This window comes from Centruroides sculpturatus, unplaced genomic scaffold, assembly GCF_000671375.1.
Source record: "Centruroides sculpturatus isolate CEXI.00-Female unplaced genomic scaffold, Cexi_2.0 scaffold53, whole genome shotgun sequence".
NCBI lineage: Eukaryota > Metazoa > Arthropoda > Arachnida > Scorpiones > Buthidae > Centruroides > Centruroides sculpturatus.
Genome location: NW_019384350.1, coordinates 1,239,850 through 1,259,398, shown reverse-complemented (window position 1 = coordinate 1,259,398; position 19,549 = coordinate 1,239,850). Strand labels below are relative to the sequence as shown.

The 19,549-nt window shown below is 24.3% G+C and overlaps 1 protein-coding gene across 1 annotated transcript in view; it reads right to left on the bottom strand.

Moving 5' to 3' along the window:
- LOC111637673 (filamin-A-like) overlaps positions 1-19,549 on the bottom strand; it is a 96,324-nt gene that overhangs the window by 32,183 nt on the left and 44,592 nt on the right. The window contains exons 16-21 of the mRNA XM_023383228.1: positions 12,892-13,464; positions 12,082-12,255; positions 11,533-11,669; positions 1,870-2,056; positions 1,629-1,799; positions 1,428-1,557 (exon numbers count right to left, since the gene is read on the bottom strand). Of these exons, the coding sequence (XP_023238996.1) occupies positions 1,428-1,557; positions 1,629-1,799; positions 1,870-2,056; positions 11,533-11,669; positions 12,082-12,255; positions 12,892-13,464 (1,372 nt within the window). The remainder of the gene's footprint in view (positions 1-1,427; positions 1,558-1,628; positions 1,800-1,869; positions 2,057-11,532; positions 11,670-12,081; positions 12,256-12,891; positions 13,465-19,549) is intronic.

The window sequence follows — 19,549 nt, the reverse complement described above, 5'->3', positions numbered from 1 at the left end:
GTAATAATTTTTGTTTAATCACTTTATTTCAACTTTTTTTTGCTAATTACGTAATCGCTCGAACTTTGTTAAAGCCTTAACTGTATCATGAACAACAACCAAAGTTGTAGAAGGAAATTCGCCTATTTTACCGATCTAGGGATCCCCCTTTTCCAAATTTTAATATCAACTCAAAATAATTTAAAAAGACAAATTACAATAAAACGGTTTATTATCCAACTATCAGAAATTTCACAACATGCCAAGGAAGAGAGGAAGGAGCAATTAAATAATTAAAATTATAAAGGATTAAAAATATATATATAAAAATAGGGAATATTGCACTTCTGACAATCGCTGCAAGCGTGTGGGCTAAATTTGGAGAATCTGTGCTTCTCGCATGGATGACTGTATGTGGCCAACTCACGTGTCGGAAAACTTTGATTTATTCGTGTACGCATCAGACGGAAAAACAAAAAATATCGTGTATCCACAAGCACTCCAATAAATAAATAGAATTGAAACAACACTTTGAAATGTTTTCCCGATGAAAATTAATAATAATAATAATAATAAGTTTCAATAAAAATGATAAAATGTAAATTGAATTTTATCATAACAAGTTTGCTTGAATTTCCTTTCTTCTGAGATCGCAGCAATGCGCGATGGGTAAGCTAGTTAACTATATAACAATGTTATGATGATTAATTTGTATCATTATGACAATGTCACTAATATATATTTGATTACATTATTAAAATTAAATTAATTTAGGATTACAAATTCTTCTGCTAAATATAGTAATGTTAACATAAATAACTTGTATATAATACTTGTACTAATATGTAAATATAATACTTTTATGTTTAATTTAAAATAATTCAGTAAAATATATTTCCTTTATTGAGGGAATTCTCATGATTTAACAAAAATGAATATATACTATAAAATTTTGTTAATATTATAAAAAAAAATGTAGTGCACAGCCACTCTTAAAAACTGAATCCAGAAAAATTCAAAAAAGTTGATTCTAAAATGTTTATAGTTCAGAAAATTTAGGAAAAAGAGTAAAAAATTCCAAATAGTTTAGCAATCAAATTTTAAGAGTAAACTTTGAAAAATTCAAATATAATCAAAAATTTAATTACACTTCTATCTCATATAAGTCATTTATTTATTATTACAAATGTAAATGATATGGATTTTAATCTTTAAATAATGAGATAAGGATAGTAGTTAAAGTTCAGACTGACTTTGAACATGTTCAATCTCATTTTGTCTATTATAGATATATCCTGATCATTTAAAGTAATTGGTTCTTTAACAGAAAACTCTCTCTTATAAAATGAAGAAATTTAAAAAAAATATGAACATATTAATTTACTATTAACATTTTAAAATAAATATATTTAAAATACATCTTTAAAATATGTTGAAAAGTTTTTTACCTTCCAGGTATGGGTTTGCCACCATATTTAACATTTACATTGCATTTGCTATTTTCTGGAGGAGGAAAATAAGTAACAGTGTATGTTCCATCTCTATTATCTTTGATATCTGGTTTTTTAGGTAAAGGACCTGTACAAACAAACAAAACTTAATTTTTTCAAGCATAATTCATAATTTAAATGTCAAAAAGTTTCTATTACCTCTATCAGTCTGAATATCAACATCAAGAGGAGCCTTTCCAGATTTCTTGGCATCAACAGTAAAAGATAGAGGAACTCCAGCACGACAATTATTAGGTTCTACACCAGGACCATAAGCTTTCACCTTAGAAGCATCAACGTCTTGAGTAACAGGAATCTTAAATGGACTTCCTAAATAGTAATTTTTAAACTTCAAATTTAATCTAAGATATATAATGGAAATAAGTTGAATAAAACTCACCAGATATATGTTGATCAGCAAACTTAATACCAATATCGTATTGACCTTCTTCAGTTGGTATATACTCAACTGTACACGAGCCATCTCGATTATCTCTACATGTCATTTTAGCCTCAGATGGACCTTCAATTGCTAATCCTAAACCACCACTTCCTGCCCCTTTTGTTTCAACTGTAAACGTATTTACCTTAAATAATAATGAGTTTATTATGTAAAGATAAATTAAATCTAACATTTTAATTTAATATTAACAGTCTACCTATAAATCAAATGATCAAATTTTATGATAAATTTATAACTTAAATAAAAATCTGATTTCTAAATTTTATTGTTTAATGTTTTCAAAATTAAAAATTAGTTTGGAATAGCTGCAAGTCATTATTCATAATTCAATCATTTCATTGAACGTTGCAGCTATTTCAAGCTGCTTTTAACCATTTCTAAAATAGTCTTAAAGTATCTTTTGATTAACTGACATTTCAGCCCCTCTGTATTTATTAGAAGATGGCACATAATATCATATATAAAGTTACACATTAAATGTTTATTTTTATATTTGCAGTCTTTTATAGTCTTAAAAATATAACATATATATTAAAAAATCTAGATATTTGATGTTATGCAATATTTTTATTTTTACAAAAACATTTGAAAAAATATATAATGCACATTCATCTTTAATATTATATATTTATACAGAATTCAACAATTAGCTTAATTCAGTGATTCAAAGTTTTCAAAAAATTTTGTAAAAATTCTTCAGGATTTTTGGTTATTTATAATCTTTGGTTTTCCTTCTGCAGTTTTTTTAGTTAAATCCAGAATAAATGAAATCCTAGTTTTATAATTAGACTACATTGTGTTAAAAAAGATATTTAAAAAAAGATGTATGAATCAGTAATGGCTACTAGAAGAATAATGTATTTAATGTAAATTTTTTTAGATCTAACTGCCGACTCTCTTAAAATTCTTTATACTAAATATAAGTTTAAAATTGCTATAATTTAAATAGTAAATAAATAAACTGTCAATTATAAAATACATATATATTTTATAATTGGGAAATTTTTTAAATTAAAAGCAAAAGAAATTAAATTCTAGTTGAGTTATATATATATATCATTATATATGATATGCATCATTATGCAATGATCAAGCATCATTATATATATATATAATGATGCTTGACTCTCTCTTTTATATATATATATATAAAAGAGAGAGAGAGAGAAAAAAAATGAGAAATTTTTACTATTATCTACAAAACATTAATCATTATAAAATTAATTAATTACAATGTATAACACGTACATTATATATTGTATACTTTGTACCAATTTATCTTTAATGATTGTGATCACTTAAAGATAAATTGGTATTAAATGGTTGTCACTTGAGCATTCTTTTTGATTAAGTCTTGATTTATAGTAGCATTGTGTAAACTGTAATAAATACTTTACATAAGAAGAAAACAAAGACTACAAGAAGCAATAGATAAATCTGATTTCTCTTTACAGAATGATGCTTGACTCTTAGCCAAAAAAACTTCAGTGTTTCATTCAGGTTTATTCTTTGTTTGTGTTTTTTGTTAGTATGTAAAAAACAGTTCTGATTATATTCACTCATATAAATACAAAATTATGAGTTCTTATTCTATATTTGCATATTATAAAATTATGTATAAAAGTTATTTGTAATCCTGTATGAAATTGCAAATGATTTTAAATACAGCTGTTTAACTTCCTTGATAATAATTAACATATATTTTTCATTACAACAAATTATCAGTTTAACAAACTTTATTGGGAGGTACAGTACTGTTATAAGTTTGTTATCCCTAAAATTTTCATATGAATATGTTTGAGGCATATAAATTGATATCATTTATAATTATAATTGCTCAAATGACTATTTTTGCATATTATATAAATTATATAACACAAGAACAAAATTAAAACCATATCAATAATTTAGCCATCCTTATGATGCATGGTTTAAGTACATAATAAGAATGCATCATGCATCATAAGAAAAACTGAAATCTGAAAAAGTAATAGTGAACATGTTTTTGGTAAATCTTATAAGTCAAATATTAATATTAGTTTATGATTTCCAATTAATACTAAATTAAATAATATCACTAAAATCTATTTTATTGATATAAAACCAGGAAGAAAGGAAGGAATTACTGTTAGTGATTTACTTCAATCATATTATTTTCAAGTTTGAACCCGACTAAATTCTTAAGAATAAACTTTTCATCTCAATAAATATGAAACTTGTGACAAAATTGTGTTTTTATGGAACATTATAATCTGACAATACCTTTTTCTTTATTATGAAATAATCTACAATGTTTAAATTGCTCATTTTATTTTCATTGCTTATTTTTATTTATTTGAAAGGTCAGAATAGTATTATGATTAAATATCATAACTTCATTCTTAAAATAATTATATCACATAATAAAATTATTAAGACATTTACAATTATGGTTATAATTTATAATTTTAATTTTCAATGCTCAAACATATTGATATGAAAATATTAACCTTTCAACAGTGGGATAGTCAGGTATAGTGCTATCCCAAAGTAGTGGAGAATAAACATGGGAAATTTTTAAAATATTTTTTCCATGTGTTTTTTCTCATTACCGTTTTGGAAAAAGATTTTGTAAACAGTTATGTCTAGTAAAGAAAAGTCTTTTTTTATTGTTACATAATTCATTTTTTATGCGAATTTTTTTTCATGGTAGTTTTTGGCGATACCCCAAAAGAATTTAACAGATATATCCATCCCTCACTGTCGAGTGGTTAAGGATAACAAACTTGAAAGTACTGTACCTCTCAATAAAGTTCATTAAACTGATAATTCCTATGGAAAATTTAAAAGTTTGTTATTCTGAAGAGTTCATTATTACAAGGTTTATTATAAAAATATTTCACTGTGTATATATATTTTAAATTTTATTCAAGGTTCAAGATAATTTAAATTCTAAAGCTGATTACACACATCAGTATACCTGAACAGATGTGCTTGTCTGGTATACCAGTACATGGGTAGCCAGCTTAAGATTTTAAAAAATTTAAATCAATTAAAATATATTTAATTTTGACTGAATAATCTTACTAAATATCCAAAATTTAAATAACTCAAAATATTCTTATACAATATTTTCTTCATAATATTTAACAAATTTTACAACTTTATAATGTATCTCAAGAAAAAGTATACTATAATTAATACTAAGAAGTTATAATGCTGTTATGTTTAACTGAATTCTATGAAAAAATGTTTAAAATCAACTTTATATAAATTAAAATTAAATATTGTATTTCTTACTTGATTAACTATACCATGCTCCAATCCTGGACCGAATGCTTTACATTTTCGTGGATCACAACCTCTCATCACATTTACTTTAAATGGACTTCCTGGTACTGGAACACCATCATATGATATATCTATTGTGTGTCTACCTGTAACAAAAATTAAAGAATTATAAATATAAGATATTATTATAATATTTAATAATAGAATTAAAGTAAATTTATTGCTTATGCTGGAACTTTTCAATTGATGATTTAAACTGTAAAAGCAGAACACATACTTAAATTACACATTGAACCATAATAATGTATTGTTCTATAAATTTAAACTTTAAAACTATATTTTGTTTTAGAACTGCAATTTAATTAATTGTAATGCTTATATTTACATGATTTTTTATGTCTCAAATCTATTTTTTTTAATCCAAATTTTTCGATTTTTATTAAAAAAAAAATTCTAATGTAATCAATAAATTGTCTTTGTTCTAAAGATTTAAAAATCCTAATGTTTTAATATTTTATTTCATAAAAGAAATACTATATATATTTTTGAATATATTACCTTCTTCAAATGGAGTATAACAGATTCGGTAAGTACCGTCATTCAAACTATGAACTAATGAATCAGTTCTCGTTCCAGATGGATTTGTAATTGTACATTGAACTTTAGCATCACTTCTTTTTGAAACTGCTCGAGCATCGACAATGAAATCCGTCGGCGAATCCAAGAATACACCTGATAAAATGGAACCAATGTTAAAAAAGTCAATTTATATTTAAGAAATCAAATTCATAATTTGAATAAAATATTTAAAAACACCAATCAATTATCATTTAAGACTTTCTAATTTCTCCCCAAAAAATCTTTTTAAAATACTTTTTCATANTCACAATGCCAGACTGCAATTTTTAATCATATTTTTATTTTATTTTATTTAAAATATATGCTCTCCACCTCAAATTAGTAGTCTTGCACCTATATCATACTTTCTGTTAGCAATAGAGTTGTGCCAATCACCTAACTCCTTTCAGGGGAAAATTTTCAAAGTAAAATAATGGTGCCTTCCAGTGCAAATCGGAAGTTTGTATATAGTTAATCAGGGCGTCTCATCAATAAGCTCCAATAAGCTTTCCATATCTAATCTCAATTTTCAGCTAACTCCATTCTTGAGATTAAGGAAGGACAGACAAACAGACAGCAAAATTAAGCTCTAACAAAATAATTTGTATTAAAAATAATAAGTTTTTATACAGAATATTTTGTGACATTGCATTGTCTCATATTTCAAAATTTATCATATGATTTCTCTCAATAGCAATTCATTGGAAATATTTTTAAAAAATATTAAAAATTTATGCTTCATTTTTGGATGAGAAAGTTTGATACTATGGAATGTTTATTTTTATTTTATTATAATAAAGCCAACTTTACAAAAAGAAAAAAATTACATGTAACCTTCATGGATTTAAATAAAGTATAAGATAAACAAAAAAGATATTTTTTCTTGCCAAAAATTCAATAAATCTATAAACATATAGTAATATAAACATATGACACTGTTTACAAATATGTTATAAACTGTGCAGTATGAGGATTTATAAATTAAGTTGAAATCTATTTTGCAAAAGAAAGAAAAAAAAAAAAAAAAGCTATGTTTATATATAATATACTTGCTTCAGCAATTAAGATGAATAGAATCTTGAGTCAAGGACATCCTAAATTTTAACTCTTAAGTTGGTTCACAAGAAATTTAACTAAATATATTTGTGGAAACTTATAAAACTATCATCAGATTAATTACAATGTCAGTTCTTGAATTACATTGATGACATTATATTATTTACATTCACAAGAGTTAATTTACAGTTGAAAACTTAAAGGCTATTGGTGAGAAAAATTTACTTGATGCTAAATTGAGATAAAAGTTATTTTTAGATGAGGTAAAAGATTGATAAAAAAAAGTTTTTATTTTCATAATTCAATTATCAAAGTTTTTTCTTCATTTAAGTACAGTTGAGTCCACTTAAAGAGAGCACCCTCGGGATCAGTGTGTCATATGCCCTTATCCAAAGTAATAAGATCACATAATTAGTTGTTAATGGTATTCTCTTCATTTTTCATCTCTTGGGAATTTATGTAAGTTATAACACACTTAAAAATGTTAAAATTCACTATAACAATTTTACTATAACTTAGTGGTTTCCATTCTTATACATCAATTTTATTTCCTGCTTGCTATCACTACCTGCTGTTGAACTTGCATTACATAAATTTTATTGTTCTATCAAATAATCAGTAAATAAATATTATATAATAAATATACTGTATATTATATAATATAAAATATATTTATTAGTCACATTACTTTCTTCCCAGAATTGCAGCAGGTGGCTTAGCTGAAAAGATGTGAATGTCCTTACTTGAAAATTTCTGAATGCTTTCTAATGGACCTACAGCATAAATACAAATAAGTTCAGTGCCACTTAAAGTAAGATCATGAAACCTCTGATATCTGGCTGCTAATCACTTCTTACCATATTCCCTCAAGATAAAGATGTATATATGAATTGCACTGTTTGTTCATATATTTTATGATACTTTTTTAATATGCAATTGCTTCTCATGTGTTCATTATGGTTCTGTGAGAAATCTTTTGATTGTCAACTTATTATAAAACAGACCAATGGAAGGTTTTGCCAAATTTAAACAAATATTTTAACATAGAGCCCTGTCACCATATGCAGAGTGGTGATGCACCTTAAGATTAAAGATAGAACCTTACAAATCTTCCTTAGAATAGAACTCTGTTGTACAGACTGTTGCTCTAAAAATGCCAACACTGCTGCACTCATTTAAACAGATATCAATATTGCTCTATTATCCAGTTTTCTGTTAACAGAGGTCCCATTAATGTAAAATGTAAAACAGAAAATTAGGAACATGGGAGAATATTCTCTTAAGTGATTTTATTTGATGCTCTGTTAAGTGGACTCCACTGTGTTTGATTTATATCATTTTGTCATTTTATCATAATTTTTTATATTAGAAACTAACTATCCAAAGCATTATTATACTTTTAATAATTTTTAATTATAAATTAATTTGTCATTTAAATTTAGACTGCCANAAAATATCCATCAAAATAGTGAAAGTGGATCCATCTTGCTGGATATTAAATAACAAAAATGAATAATGTGCTCAAACACTTTTGTTTTTACATAAGACTTGGATCATATTAACACAAAATCTAATTAGGATTTTTAAAATTTTTTTAATTTTATCAAAACGTTTCATAATAATACGATACTGTAAAACTTGAATTTACACAGTTAAAAAACACTAAAAATTTATTTTAAGATTTTAATCAATTATGAAAAATAGAGTGATTTTTAAGTTTCTATATGAAAATAAATGCTAGTATATTGAATTTCAAAAAATCTTTACAGAATAACAGATTCAAAAATAAATTATATTGTAAATTTTAGTACAGAACTCAGGAGATCCATTCTAATAAAAATGATAAAAATTAAAATCTTAGAATTACAATAATGATTAAACTGTTGATGTTATTAATTTTTTGTTTTTTCTTTTCATCTTTTTTTATTATGAGTTTGTTGTTGTTATGTTATGTTATTCTGGGGTAGCAATCATTGCTTTCATAGCATTGCCAAGTTTATGTAAAAAATAAATGAAATCCTCTAACTAAAATAATTTATAATGTAGCTAACAATATTTTGTTCCACACATTTTTCAATAAGATAACAGTAAATCTGTATTCTTTAATATCATATATATATATATATGATATTGGGGGCGTGACTTGACCGTGAGCGCTGCTGGTGACTTTGTTTCTACACCTCGACGTGAATCTAGAATTTAGTGTATTTTTCAATTTTATTATCTGAATTAATCAAAAGTGTTTAATACTAATAAGAAATAACCAAGTTCGAGGAAAATTAATAATTAATGAGTATGCAACGTTCACCAAAAAAACGTGGTAGACCGCCAACTAATAGAAGCAAACCGGAAAGCAAAANTTTATTAACCTCCTTTTATTTAAAATATGTTCATAGAAATTTAAAAATTAGTATCTATATTTTTCATGCATTTATAAAAATTTGGCAGCATTAGCAGAAATTTAACAGCTGATAAGCAGCTAAAACTACAGCAATGCTAAATTCAGCTCTCTTCAGAAAAGATTTCATTCCAAGAAATTTAATACTTTCTATATTTATTTCTGACAATAATAACTTAATAGCCAAAGCTAATTTAAATTTAGAATTTAAAATTTACAATAGCTATAATTTTTATTCATGCATAAAGCACGTACTAAATGGAAAAGAAAAAATAATAATAATTTTGGTGGGGTTATTTGTTTGGCTCCCATACCCTGGGGCTGAATGCCGCTGCCCATCACCCTGATGTTCCGGACATCAACATCAGTCATCATGATTGCTGTAAATGGTGATCCTGGAATGTGTAGATTATTGAAGGTGATATTAATATTGTAATCTCCAACTTCAGTGGGAAAATATACAACTGAACAAGTTCCATCTCCGTTATCACGACAGTTTATGGCAGCTTCACATGGACCTTCGACCGTAACACCCAAATTTCCTTGTCCAGCACCTCTCGTGTCAATCATAAATTCAGCAGGTCGATTAACCTGTCCTTTACTTAAACCAGGTCCAAAAGCTCTAACTTTGTTATGGTCAACGGGATACATGCACGTCATTCTGAAAGGATGTGGTGAAAGTGGAGTTCCTCCAAATGAGATGATCAGAAGATATTCGCCAAGTTCTGTTGGTGTGAAGTTCACCAAGAAGCCTTCCGCAGTAGGGATAACATGCGCTTGAATCTTCCGGCCAGAAGGACTCGTGATGGTAATGGAAAAATCTGCATGGCTTCCTCCCGCACCTTGGGTGATCACTCTGAACTGCTGCAGGGAGTTGATAGGAGCCGCTGATTGGGTGAAAGTAGATAGGGCACCCCATTCAGCCCACTTCAATTCACACAGGATATTTAAGGATTAGCAGTAGTTATTAGGTGCAAACAGGGACAGGCAACTATTGCAGGACTTATTTATTAGTCACTTTTAGCACAAAAAGACATTATTATAGAAAGTTTAAAAGTGATGCATCTATATTATAAATTCCTGACATTCATTGATACAACATGAAAAAAAACTTATTTCAAAAATGTTATAATTACATTATAGATCAGTAACATAGAAAAGAAATATAAGTAAGTAATATAAAAATACAAGAAGTTAAAAGTATATAACTTTCAATTGATTAATATGTTGTGGTATAATTATATGCAATTAAAAGTTGAGATAAAAATTTGATCCTTAATATTTTATCATAATTATTTCATTCAATTAATTTTATATTAACACTTTGGAAATCATTAATTCAGAATAACTTTTCATTACAATCATTTACATTAAATAGAGATAAAACAAGATAAACAATGTAAAGATAATTGTCATTAAAAAGTTTTAAAGTTTAAAAAAATAATTTATTTAAATTCTCTTAAATTTNAGTACAGTTATTTTATGCTGCGGAACGAATTATATGTTTTAACATGTATTTCTATGGGAAAATGCGTTTCGTATAACGGACTTTTCACTTAACGGACATGCACTTGGAACGGATTAAGTACATTATACGAGGCACCACTGTATATGGAATTAAATAAAATATATTGTTATCATCATTATATAGTGACTTTATAATAAAAAAATGATATATTTCAGTTCATCTATAATTTCCATTGTACCTAAATTGTAAATGTAGTTATATCTTTAAAACAGACATCAGGATAGAAATAAGATACTATATTCAAATCATGACAAAGCAAGTTATTGTCATATAATACATCAGGTAAAACTATCACCTATAAACTATCAAACTGTATAATCTATATATATATAAAAATGAATGTATGTCTGTGTGTCTGTCCTTCATGCATTACCACACCGTTTATCTGATTGCCATGAAATTTTGGGAAGTCGTTTAATATACTCCTGCGAAGATTTCTGGCACAGTACATTTATCCTATGATATATGGCGCGAGTGTATACGAGAATTTCACTGTGTTCGATCGATTTCAAATTGTGAAGACCATTTCCCCCTCCAAAAAATATCTCTATATATGCATTTGTGAACTGTTATTTACGATATTTGTAATAATTTTTCTTTAATCACTTTATTTCAACTTTTTTTTGCTAATTACGTATTNGTTATAATGCTGTTATGTTTAACTGAATTCTATGAAAAAATGTTTAAAATCAACTTTATATAAATTAAAATTAAATATTGTATTTCTTACTTGATTAACTATACCATGCTCCAATCCTGGACCGAATGCTTTACATTTTCGTGGATCACAACCTCTCATCACATTTACTTTAAATGGACTTCCTGGTACTGGAACACCATCATATGATATATCTATTGTGTGTCTACCTGTAACAAAAATTAAAGAATTATAAATATAAGATATTATTATAATATTTAATAATAGAATTAAAGTAAATTTATTGCTTATGCTGGAACTTTTCAATTGATGATTTAAACTGTAAAAGCAGAACACATACTTAAATTACACATTGAACCATAATAATGTATTGTTCTATAAATTTAAACTTTAAAACTATATTTTGTTTTAGAACTGCAATTTAATTAATTGTAATGCTTATATTTACATGATTTTTTATGTCTCAAATCTATTTTTTTTAATCCAAATTTTTCGATTTTTATTAAAAAAAAAATTCTAATGTAATCAATAAATTGTCTTTGTTCTAAAGATTTAAAAATCCTAATGTTTTAATATTTTATTTCATAAAAGAAATACTATATATATTTTTGAATATATTACCTTCTTCAAATGGAGTATAACAGATTCGGTAAGTACCGTCATTCAAACTATGAACTAATGAATCAGTTCTCGTTCCAGATGGATTTGTAATTGTACATTGAACTTTAGCATCACTTCTTTTTGAAACTGCTCGAGCATCGACAATGAAATCCGTCGGCGAATCCAAGAATACACCTGATAAAATGGAACCAATGTTAAAAAAGTCAATTTATATTTAAGAAATCAAATTCATAATTTGAATAAAATATTTAAAAACACCAATCAATTATCATTTAAGACTTTCTAATTTCTCCCCAAAAAATCTTTTTAAAATACTTTTTCATATTCTTACAACAATTTATCACGTTTTTAACTATTTACTTATGACTGGATGTTTATATATATTTACATCAAATTATGAAAAATTATTTTTAAGATAAAACTGTATTTAAAAAAATAAAATTTTTTAAAGAGAGCTTTTTATTAACCTCCTTTTATTTAAAATATGTTCATAGAAATTTAAAAATTAGTATCTATATTTTTCATGCATTTATAAAAATTTGGCAGCATTAGCAGAAATTTAACAGCTGATAAGCAGCTAAAACTACAGCAATGCTAAATTCAGCTCTCTTCAGAAAAGATTTCATTCCAAGAAATTTAATACTTTCTATATTTATTTCTGACAATAATAACTTAATAGCCAAAGCTAATTTAAATTTAGAATTTAAAATTTACAATAGCTATAATTTTTATTCATGCATAAAGCACGTACTAAATGGAAAAGAAAAAATAATAATAATTTTGGTGGGGTTATTTGTTTGGCTCCCATACCCTGGGGCTGAATGCCGCTGCCCATCACCCTGATGTTCCGGACATCAACATCAGTCATCATGATTGCTGTAAATGGTGATCCTGGAATGTGTAGATTATTGAAGGTGATATTAATATTGTAATCTCCAACTTCAGTGGGAAAATATACAACTGAACAAGTTCCATCTCCGTTATCACGACAGTTTATGGCAGCTTCACATGGACCTTCGACCGTAACACCCAAATTTCCTTGTCCAGCACCTCTCGTGTCAATCATAAATTCAGCAGGTCGATTAACCTGTCCTTTACTTAAACCAGGTCCAAAAGCTCTAACTTTGTTATGGTCAACGGGATACATGCACGTCATTCTGAAAGGATGTGGTGAAAGTGGAGTTCCTCCAAATGAGATGATCAGAAGATATTCGCCAAGTTCTGTTGGTGTGAAGTTCACCAAGAAGCCTTCCGCAGTAGGGATAACATGCGCTTGAATCTTCCGGCCAGAAGGACTCGTGATGGTAATGGAAAAATCTGCATGGCTTCCTCCCGCACCTTGGGTGATCACTCTGAACTGCTGCAGGGAGTTGATAGGAGCCGCTGATTGGGTGAAAGTAGATAGGGCACCCCATTCAGCCCACTTCAATTCACACAGGATATTTAAGGATTAGCAGTAGTTATTAGGTGCAAACAGGGACAGGCAACTATTGCAGGACTTATTTATTAGTCACTTTTAGCACAAAAAGACATTATTATAGAAAGTTTAAAAGTGATGCATCTATATTATAAATTCCTGACATTCATTGATACAACATGAAAAAAAACTTATTTCAAAAATGTTATAATTACATTATAGATCAGTAACATAGAAAAGAAATATAAGTAAGTAATATAAAAATACAAGAAGTTAAAAGTATATAACTTTCAATTGATTAATATGTTGTGGTATAATTATATGCAATTAAAAGTTGAGATAAAAATTTGATCCTTAATATTTTATCATAATTATTTCATTCAATTAATTTTATATTAACACTTTGGAAATCATTAATTCAGAATAACTTTTCATTACAATCATTTACATTAAATAGAGATAAAACAAGATAAACAATGTAAAGATAATTGTCATTAAAAAGTTTTAAAGTTTAAAAAAATAATTTATTTAAATTCTCTTAAATTTCAAGGTATATCTTTAAAAAAAATTTTAAATAATTAATTTGGAAAAAATATTAAAATTTGTTTTTATTTTAATAAATATAAAATAAAAACAGTAGAAAATAACAATATAACAATACCAAAGTGTTAAAAGAAGAATTATAATTTATTAAATAATGATTAGTGACATGTTTCTTAAATAGAATCATTACAAATTTAAACCATGCATTTTGTAAGTAAGAAAATGAATACATTTTTTAAAAATAAATATCAAAAAGTTTAAATTAATATAAACTACTGCATAGATAATCATGCCATTATTATTATTAATAAATATTATTATAAAATCATTCAATGCTGTTGAAAAATCAATTTAAATATAAAATATCTATTTAAAATTAAAAACAAGAATACAGAATGTCTTAAAATTATTTTTGATTCATGAATTTTAATCACTTATATAAAATAAATGCATTTCAAATCAAATTTGCAAATATACAATTTATAAAAACTTTTATCTTGTAGATTTTCCTTTGGTTTAATTTAACTATGTCTCAAGTAATTTCTTTCCTTCTACAGTTTTAAATGTAGTAATTTTAACAAATAAATAAATTAAAGACAAGATAATTTAAGTAAATTATTTAGAAGTTGATTTTACAAAATATTGATATTAGCTGAAGTCAAACCAAGTATTAAACATTACATTATTTCTGCATACTTGATATGACAACACATTTTTATTATATTAAAAAACACTATTTTTGTGAGATGAATTTTGCCATATTTAATCCATGTCAAAATATATAATTTACAGATATTTAGAATTTAGACATGCATAGCTAATAGTTAAGCAAAGCTGTTATATATATATATTTTTTTATTATATATATATGATAATGATAGTACTAAGTTTAGATAGTTACAAAACTTAAAAAATAATTTTTTGAACATTCTGTTTTTAATTTTAAATAAATAGAATTTAAATAAATAATTTACATAAATATTTTAAAAAAATTATTACTAATTAAAATTAATGAATAAAATCTGTCAAAAAGTAACTTAATATGTATAAATATCAGATCAGTTCATTTTTAACAGATTTTTCTTTTTAAACTTTATTATAATATAGTTAAAAAAGTTTAAATCTTATGTTAAAAATTGAAAATAAATATTATTCAACAAGAATTGAAATATTTATTTACAACTTTTAAACATTTTTTAATTCTTAAAATATTTCAATTACATAGATTTGAAGTATTTTAAATAATATAGTAAGAAAAACTATTTCTAAACACACTGAACATTTAATTCTATAAATAAATGAATTAAATTTTTATTCTATGAATATAACAACTTATTTCATGATTCTTCTATTCTGAAGTATAACTTGCTGCTATATAGAATAAAAGATTAACAATGTTTTCCAGATTTGATTAAGGAATATTGCTTACATAATTTAAAAACTAGAATAGGTTTAAAGCTATTTATGTGTGTATTACACAAGTAAATTATTTAAAAGTTAATTTTACAAAATTTATTTTCATAAATTTTACAAATTTATGAAAATAAATTTAGTTATTGTGTTAAATTAAAACTAATTACTAACCATTAACAATAAATATGTATTGTCATGACTAGTTATGAAGTGACAGGGAGTAGCCAATATAGTTTTAATTTAATAAGTTAGCATTTTAAAAGATAAAAATAAATTAATAACAGTTTTAGACAAATTTTGTGTTTTCAATAAATAGCTAAATTATTTTTGGATATGGCCAAAATACATCATTACATTTCCAAAATAAATATTAAATCTGTTATAAAAAGTTATACTAATACATATTGTGTATGGTACATGTTTGTGTATAACTAATTAATTATGGTTTTCCTCACATGTTTATTAAGTTGCTTAATACATTAATGTATGCACTTGATTTAATATAAATCTCTCATTTATAATATATCAAAAAGTATTTTATTTTTAATATAATGAAAATATATCAAGTTATGCAGATATTGAATTGACATATTAAAAAAATCATTACATTAATTCTTAATTTCATATATATGTTACCATTATTATGACAATGGTTAATTACTGGTAATTAAGTATTACCAGTAATTAAAACTTTAAAAAGTTTATATAAATATTTTTCTGTTTGAAAAATTAAATTTTTAAAAGTAATTTTAAAGTTATTTTCTGATATACACATCATAGCTATAAATTATTAGAATATTTTCTTGTTGTAGTTTTAGAAACATTGTTAATCTTTAAAAAGTTTAAAAGAAGTTCATGTTAAAGTATTTTAATATTGAATTTTCTAAGAATTAAAATATAGTTTCTATTATAAAAATAAATGCAAATTTAATATATTTTATTCAAAATTATTAAACAATGCAGAATACATTAAAAATATTTTTTCAAATTGTATTGCTAGATTTATTAGTAATTTAAATCATTTCATAGAAGACAAACTGCATAATTATTTTAAAAAGATTTTTTTTATGCATTGAAAGTTTTGCAAATTCAGTTCCTGAATAAAATATATTAAATTTAAATAAATTATAATTTATGTTTTCTACACATATCTTAATAAATATGATAAAACATTTTTGAGGTTATTTCTATCATTTATTTATAAAATTAAATGTAACAGTACAATTCTAGAATCATACCTGTTTAATTATAATGCATTGTATTTTATAAGAATTCTTGAATAAAGCTAAAGCAAAATCTTAAACAATATAACAAAAATTTATGGTTGATAAAATTGTTTTTTCATAACATTTAAAAATACGTCCTAAGTACATATTCTTTTAGAAATTTTGATGTAAGTACCCTAAATGCAAAAAACATTTATTAAACAAATTTTAGTTGTCATAATTAAATTTGTAAGCTGACATTTATTTTTAAGCTGAGCTAATAACTTGTAATTAATTACATATAAAAATTTTGACATGATTATTATTAAAATTTCAACAGTTGTAATTTTTATATTATACTGGAATTACAATTTATTTTGTATAATAAATAAAATTTATTGATATTTTTTATACATTAATTGTTTGTAGAAATAAATTTCTTACTTAGTAGAATATTAATATTCAGCTTTGGTTGATGGATAGCTTTAATTGTATTGGGTATAGTAAAGATGTTTGATTAGAATATTAATAAAAATAAATTCCAATTTTATAAAATATTTTATATGATTATGATTTAAGTGCCATATGATTTAAGATTTTTGAATGAAATATTTTTTTCCTCAAAATTCAATACAAATTTAGTAATTTAATGTTTTCTCATCAATATAATAATATAATAATGTTGTAAATATATAGTGTTGATATAAATTCAATCTATAATATAATCGAATCTTTATAACGTAATAATTAAATTTTTAAAACAAGTTTAATATATATATTATTATGAAAAATATTATTGCAGTTTGTTTCAAAAATTTATTTTTATTTTTTTCAAATTTTTTAAAGGAAAACTCACTAAATTTAAATGTTAATAAATCAATTTTCATATTTATAGGAAACTTGTCTTTATGTAAAAATAAAATTCATATATTTTCATACATTCTTTCAAAATGCTTCATAAATAATTTTCATAATTACATTATGAGCCATATTATCATTTTGCAAAACAAAGTGAATAAGACTATTCATTTTTCAAATTTTTTAAAGGAAAACTCACTAAATTTAAATGTTAATAAATCAATTTTCATATTTATAGGAAACTTGTCTTTATGTAAAAATAAAATTCATATATTTTCATACATTCTTTCAAAATGCTTCATAAATAATTTTCATAATTACATTATGAGCCATATTATCATTTTGCAAAACAAAGTGAATAAGACTATTCATTTTTGATTTGTGTGGAATGTATCAGAGCTTAATTGAAAGAAATAATGTATTAAAAATAATTTAAAAACTTCTATACTGAAACCAAATTCAAATTTTATCCATTATCAATACAAACTTTCATTAATCAACAAATGTTTTTCTAGAAACTGAGATTATGATGTTCATTATACACTTTCCTTGTTTTCAAAATACATAAAACAGTCTATAAATAAATGTAAGCATGATTTTATTTTCAGACTATAATAAAAACACAAAAAAATTAAGAAATTCTAGTAAGAAAAACTATTTCTAAACACACTGAACATTTAATTCTATAAATAAATGAATTAAATTTTTATTCTATGAATATAACAACTTATTTCATGATTCTTCTATTCTGAAGTATAACTTGCTGCTATATAGAATAAAAGATTAACAATGTTTTCCAGATTTGATTAAGGAATATTGCTTACATAATTTAAAAACTAGAATAGGTTTAAAGCTATTTATGTGTGTATTACACAAGTAAATTATTTAAAAGTTAATTTTACAAAATTTATTTTCATAAATTTTACAAATTTATGAAAATAAATTTAGTTATTGTGTTAAATTAAAACTAATTACTAACCATTAACAATAAATATGTATTGTCATGACTAGTTATGAAGTGACAGGGAGTAGCCAATATAGTTTTAATTTAATAAGTTAGCATTTTAAAAGATAAAAATAAATTAATAACAGTTTTAGACAAATTTTGTGTTTTCAATAAATAGCTAAATTATTTTTGGATATGGCCAAAATACATCATTACATTTCCAAAATAAATATTAAATCTGTTATAAAAAGTTATACTAATACATATTGTGTATGGTACATGTTTGTGTATAACTAATTAATTATGGTTTTCCTCACATGTTTATTAAGTTGCTTAATACATTAATGTATGCACTTGATTTAATATAAATCTCTCATTTATAATATATCAAAAAGTATTTTATTTTTAATATAATGAAAATATATCAAGTTATGCAGATATTGAATTGACATATNTTATATTTAACAAATGAATTATTTATAATAAATGCTTTAGAAGATAAGCAGTTGAATGTTCCTTAGAATATATTTTGATCTGTAATTCTGATAATATTTTATGGTCAAAATTGCCCATTGTTAAATAGTGTACTGTTATGCATATTTTATGGAAGCTTAAAAGTTAGCAAATTTTAAATAGAAAGTACAAGTCAATTTCTAATTAATATTTAAGTAGACTGAGGAATAAAGATATATAAGTATTCATTTTTGTGTATTTCATATATTTAGCAAAATAAATAAATAAATCTGTCAATGGACATATTTTAACCAAAAAATATTTATTGCTTCTATAACAATTCACTTTAATTGTGAGATACATTGTTTTCTGTTAATTTTAAAATAATAACTAAAAATAGGCAAAGTGAATTATAAATTTATTAGTTTAAATTTATATTTAAAGAGATACTGGAATAAATAAAACATACTTGGTTCAAGACCATCCACTTTTATTTTGCTGACATCAACTTTTGAACCTACAGTAACTTTAATAGGACTGTTTGGAATTTCCATATTAGCATAAGATACACTAACCTGAAATAAATTAAAACTTTGTTTATTTTTATTAATCAAGTAACAAATTCAATTTGTT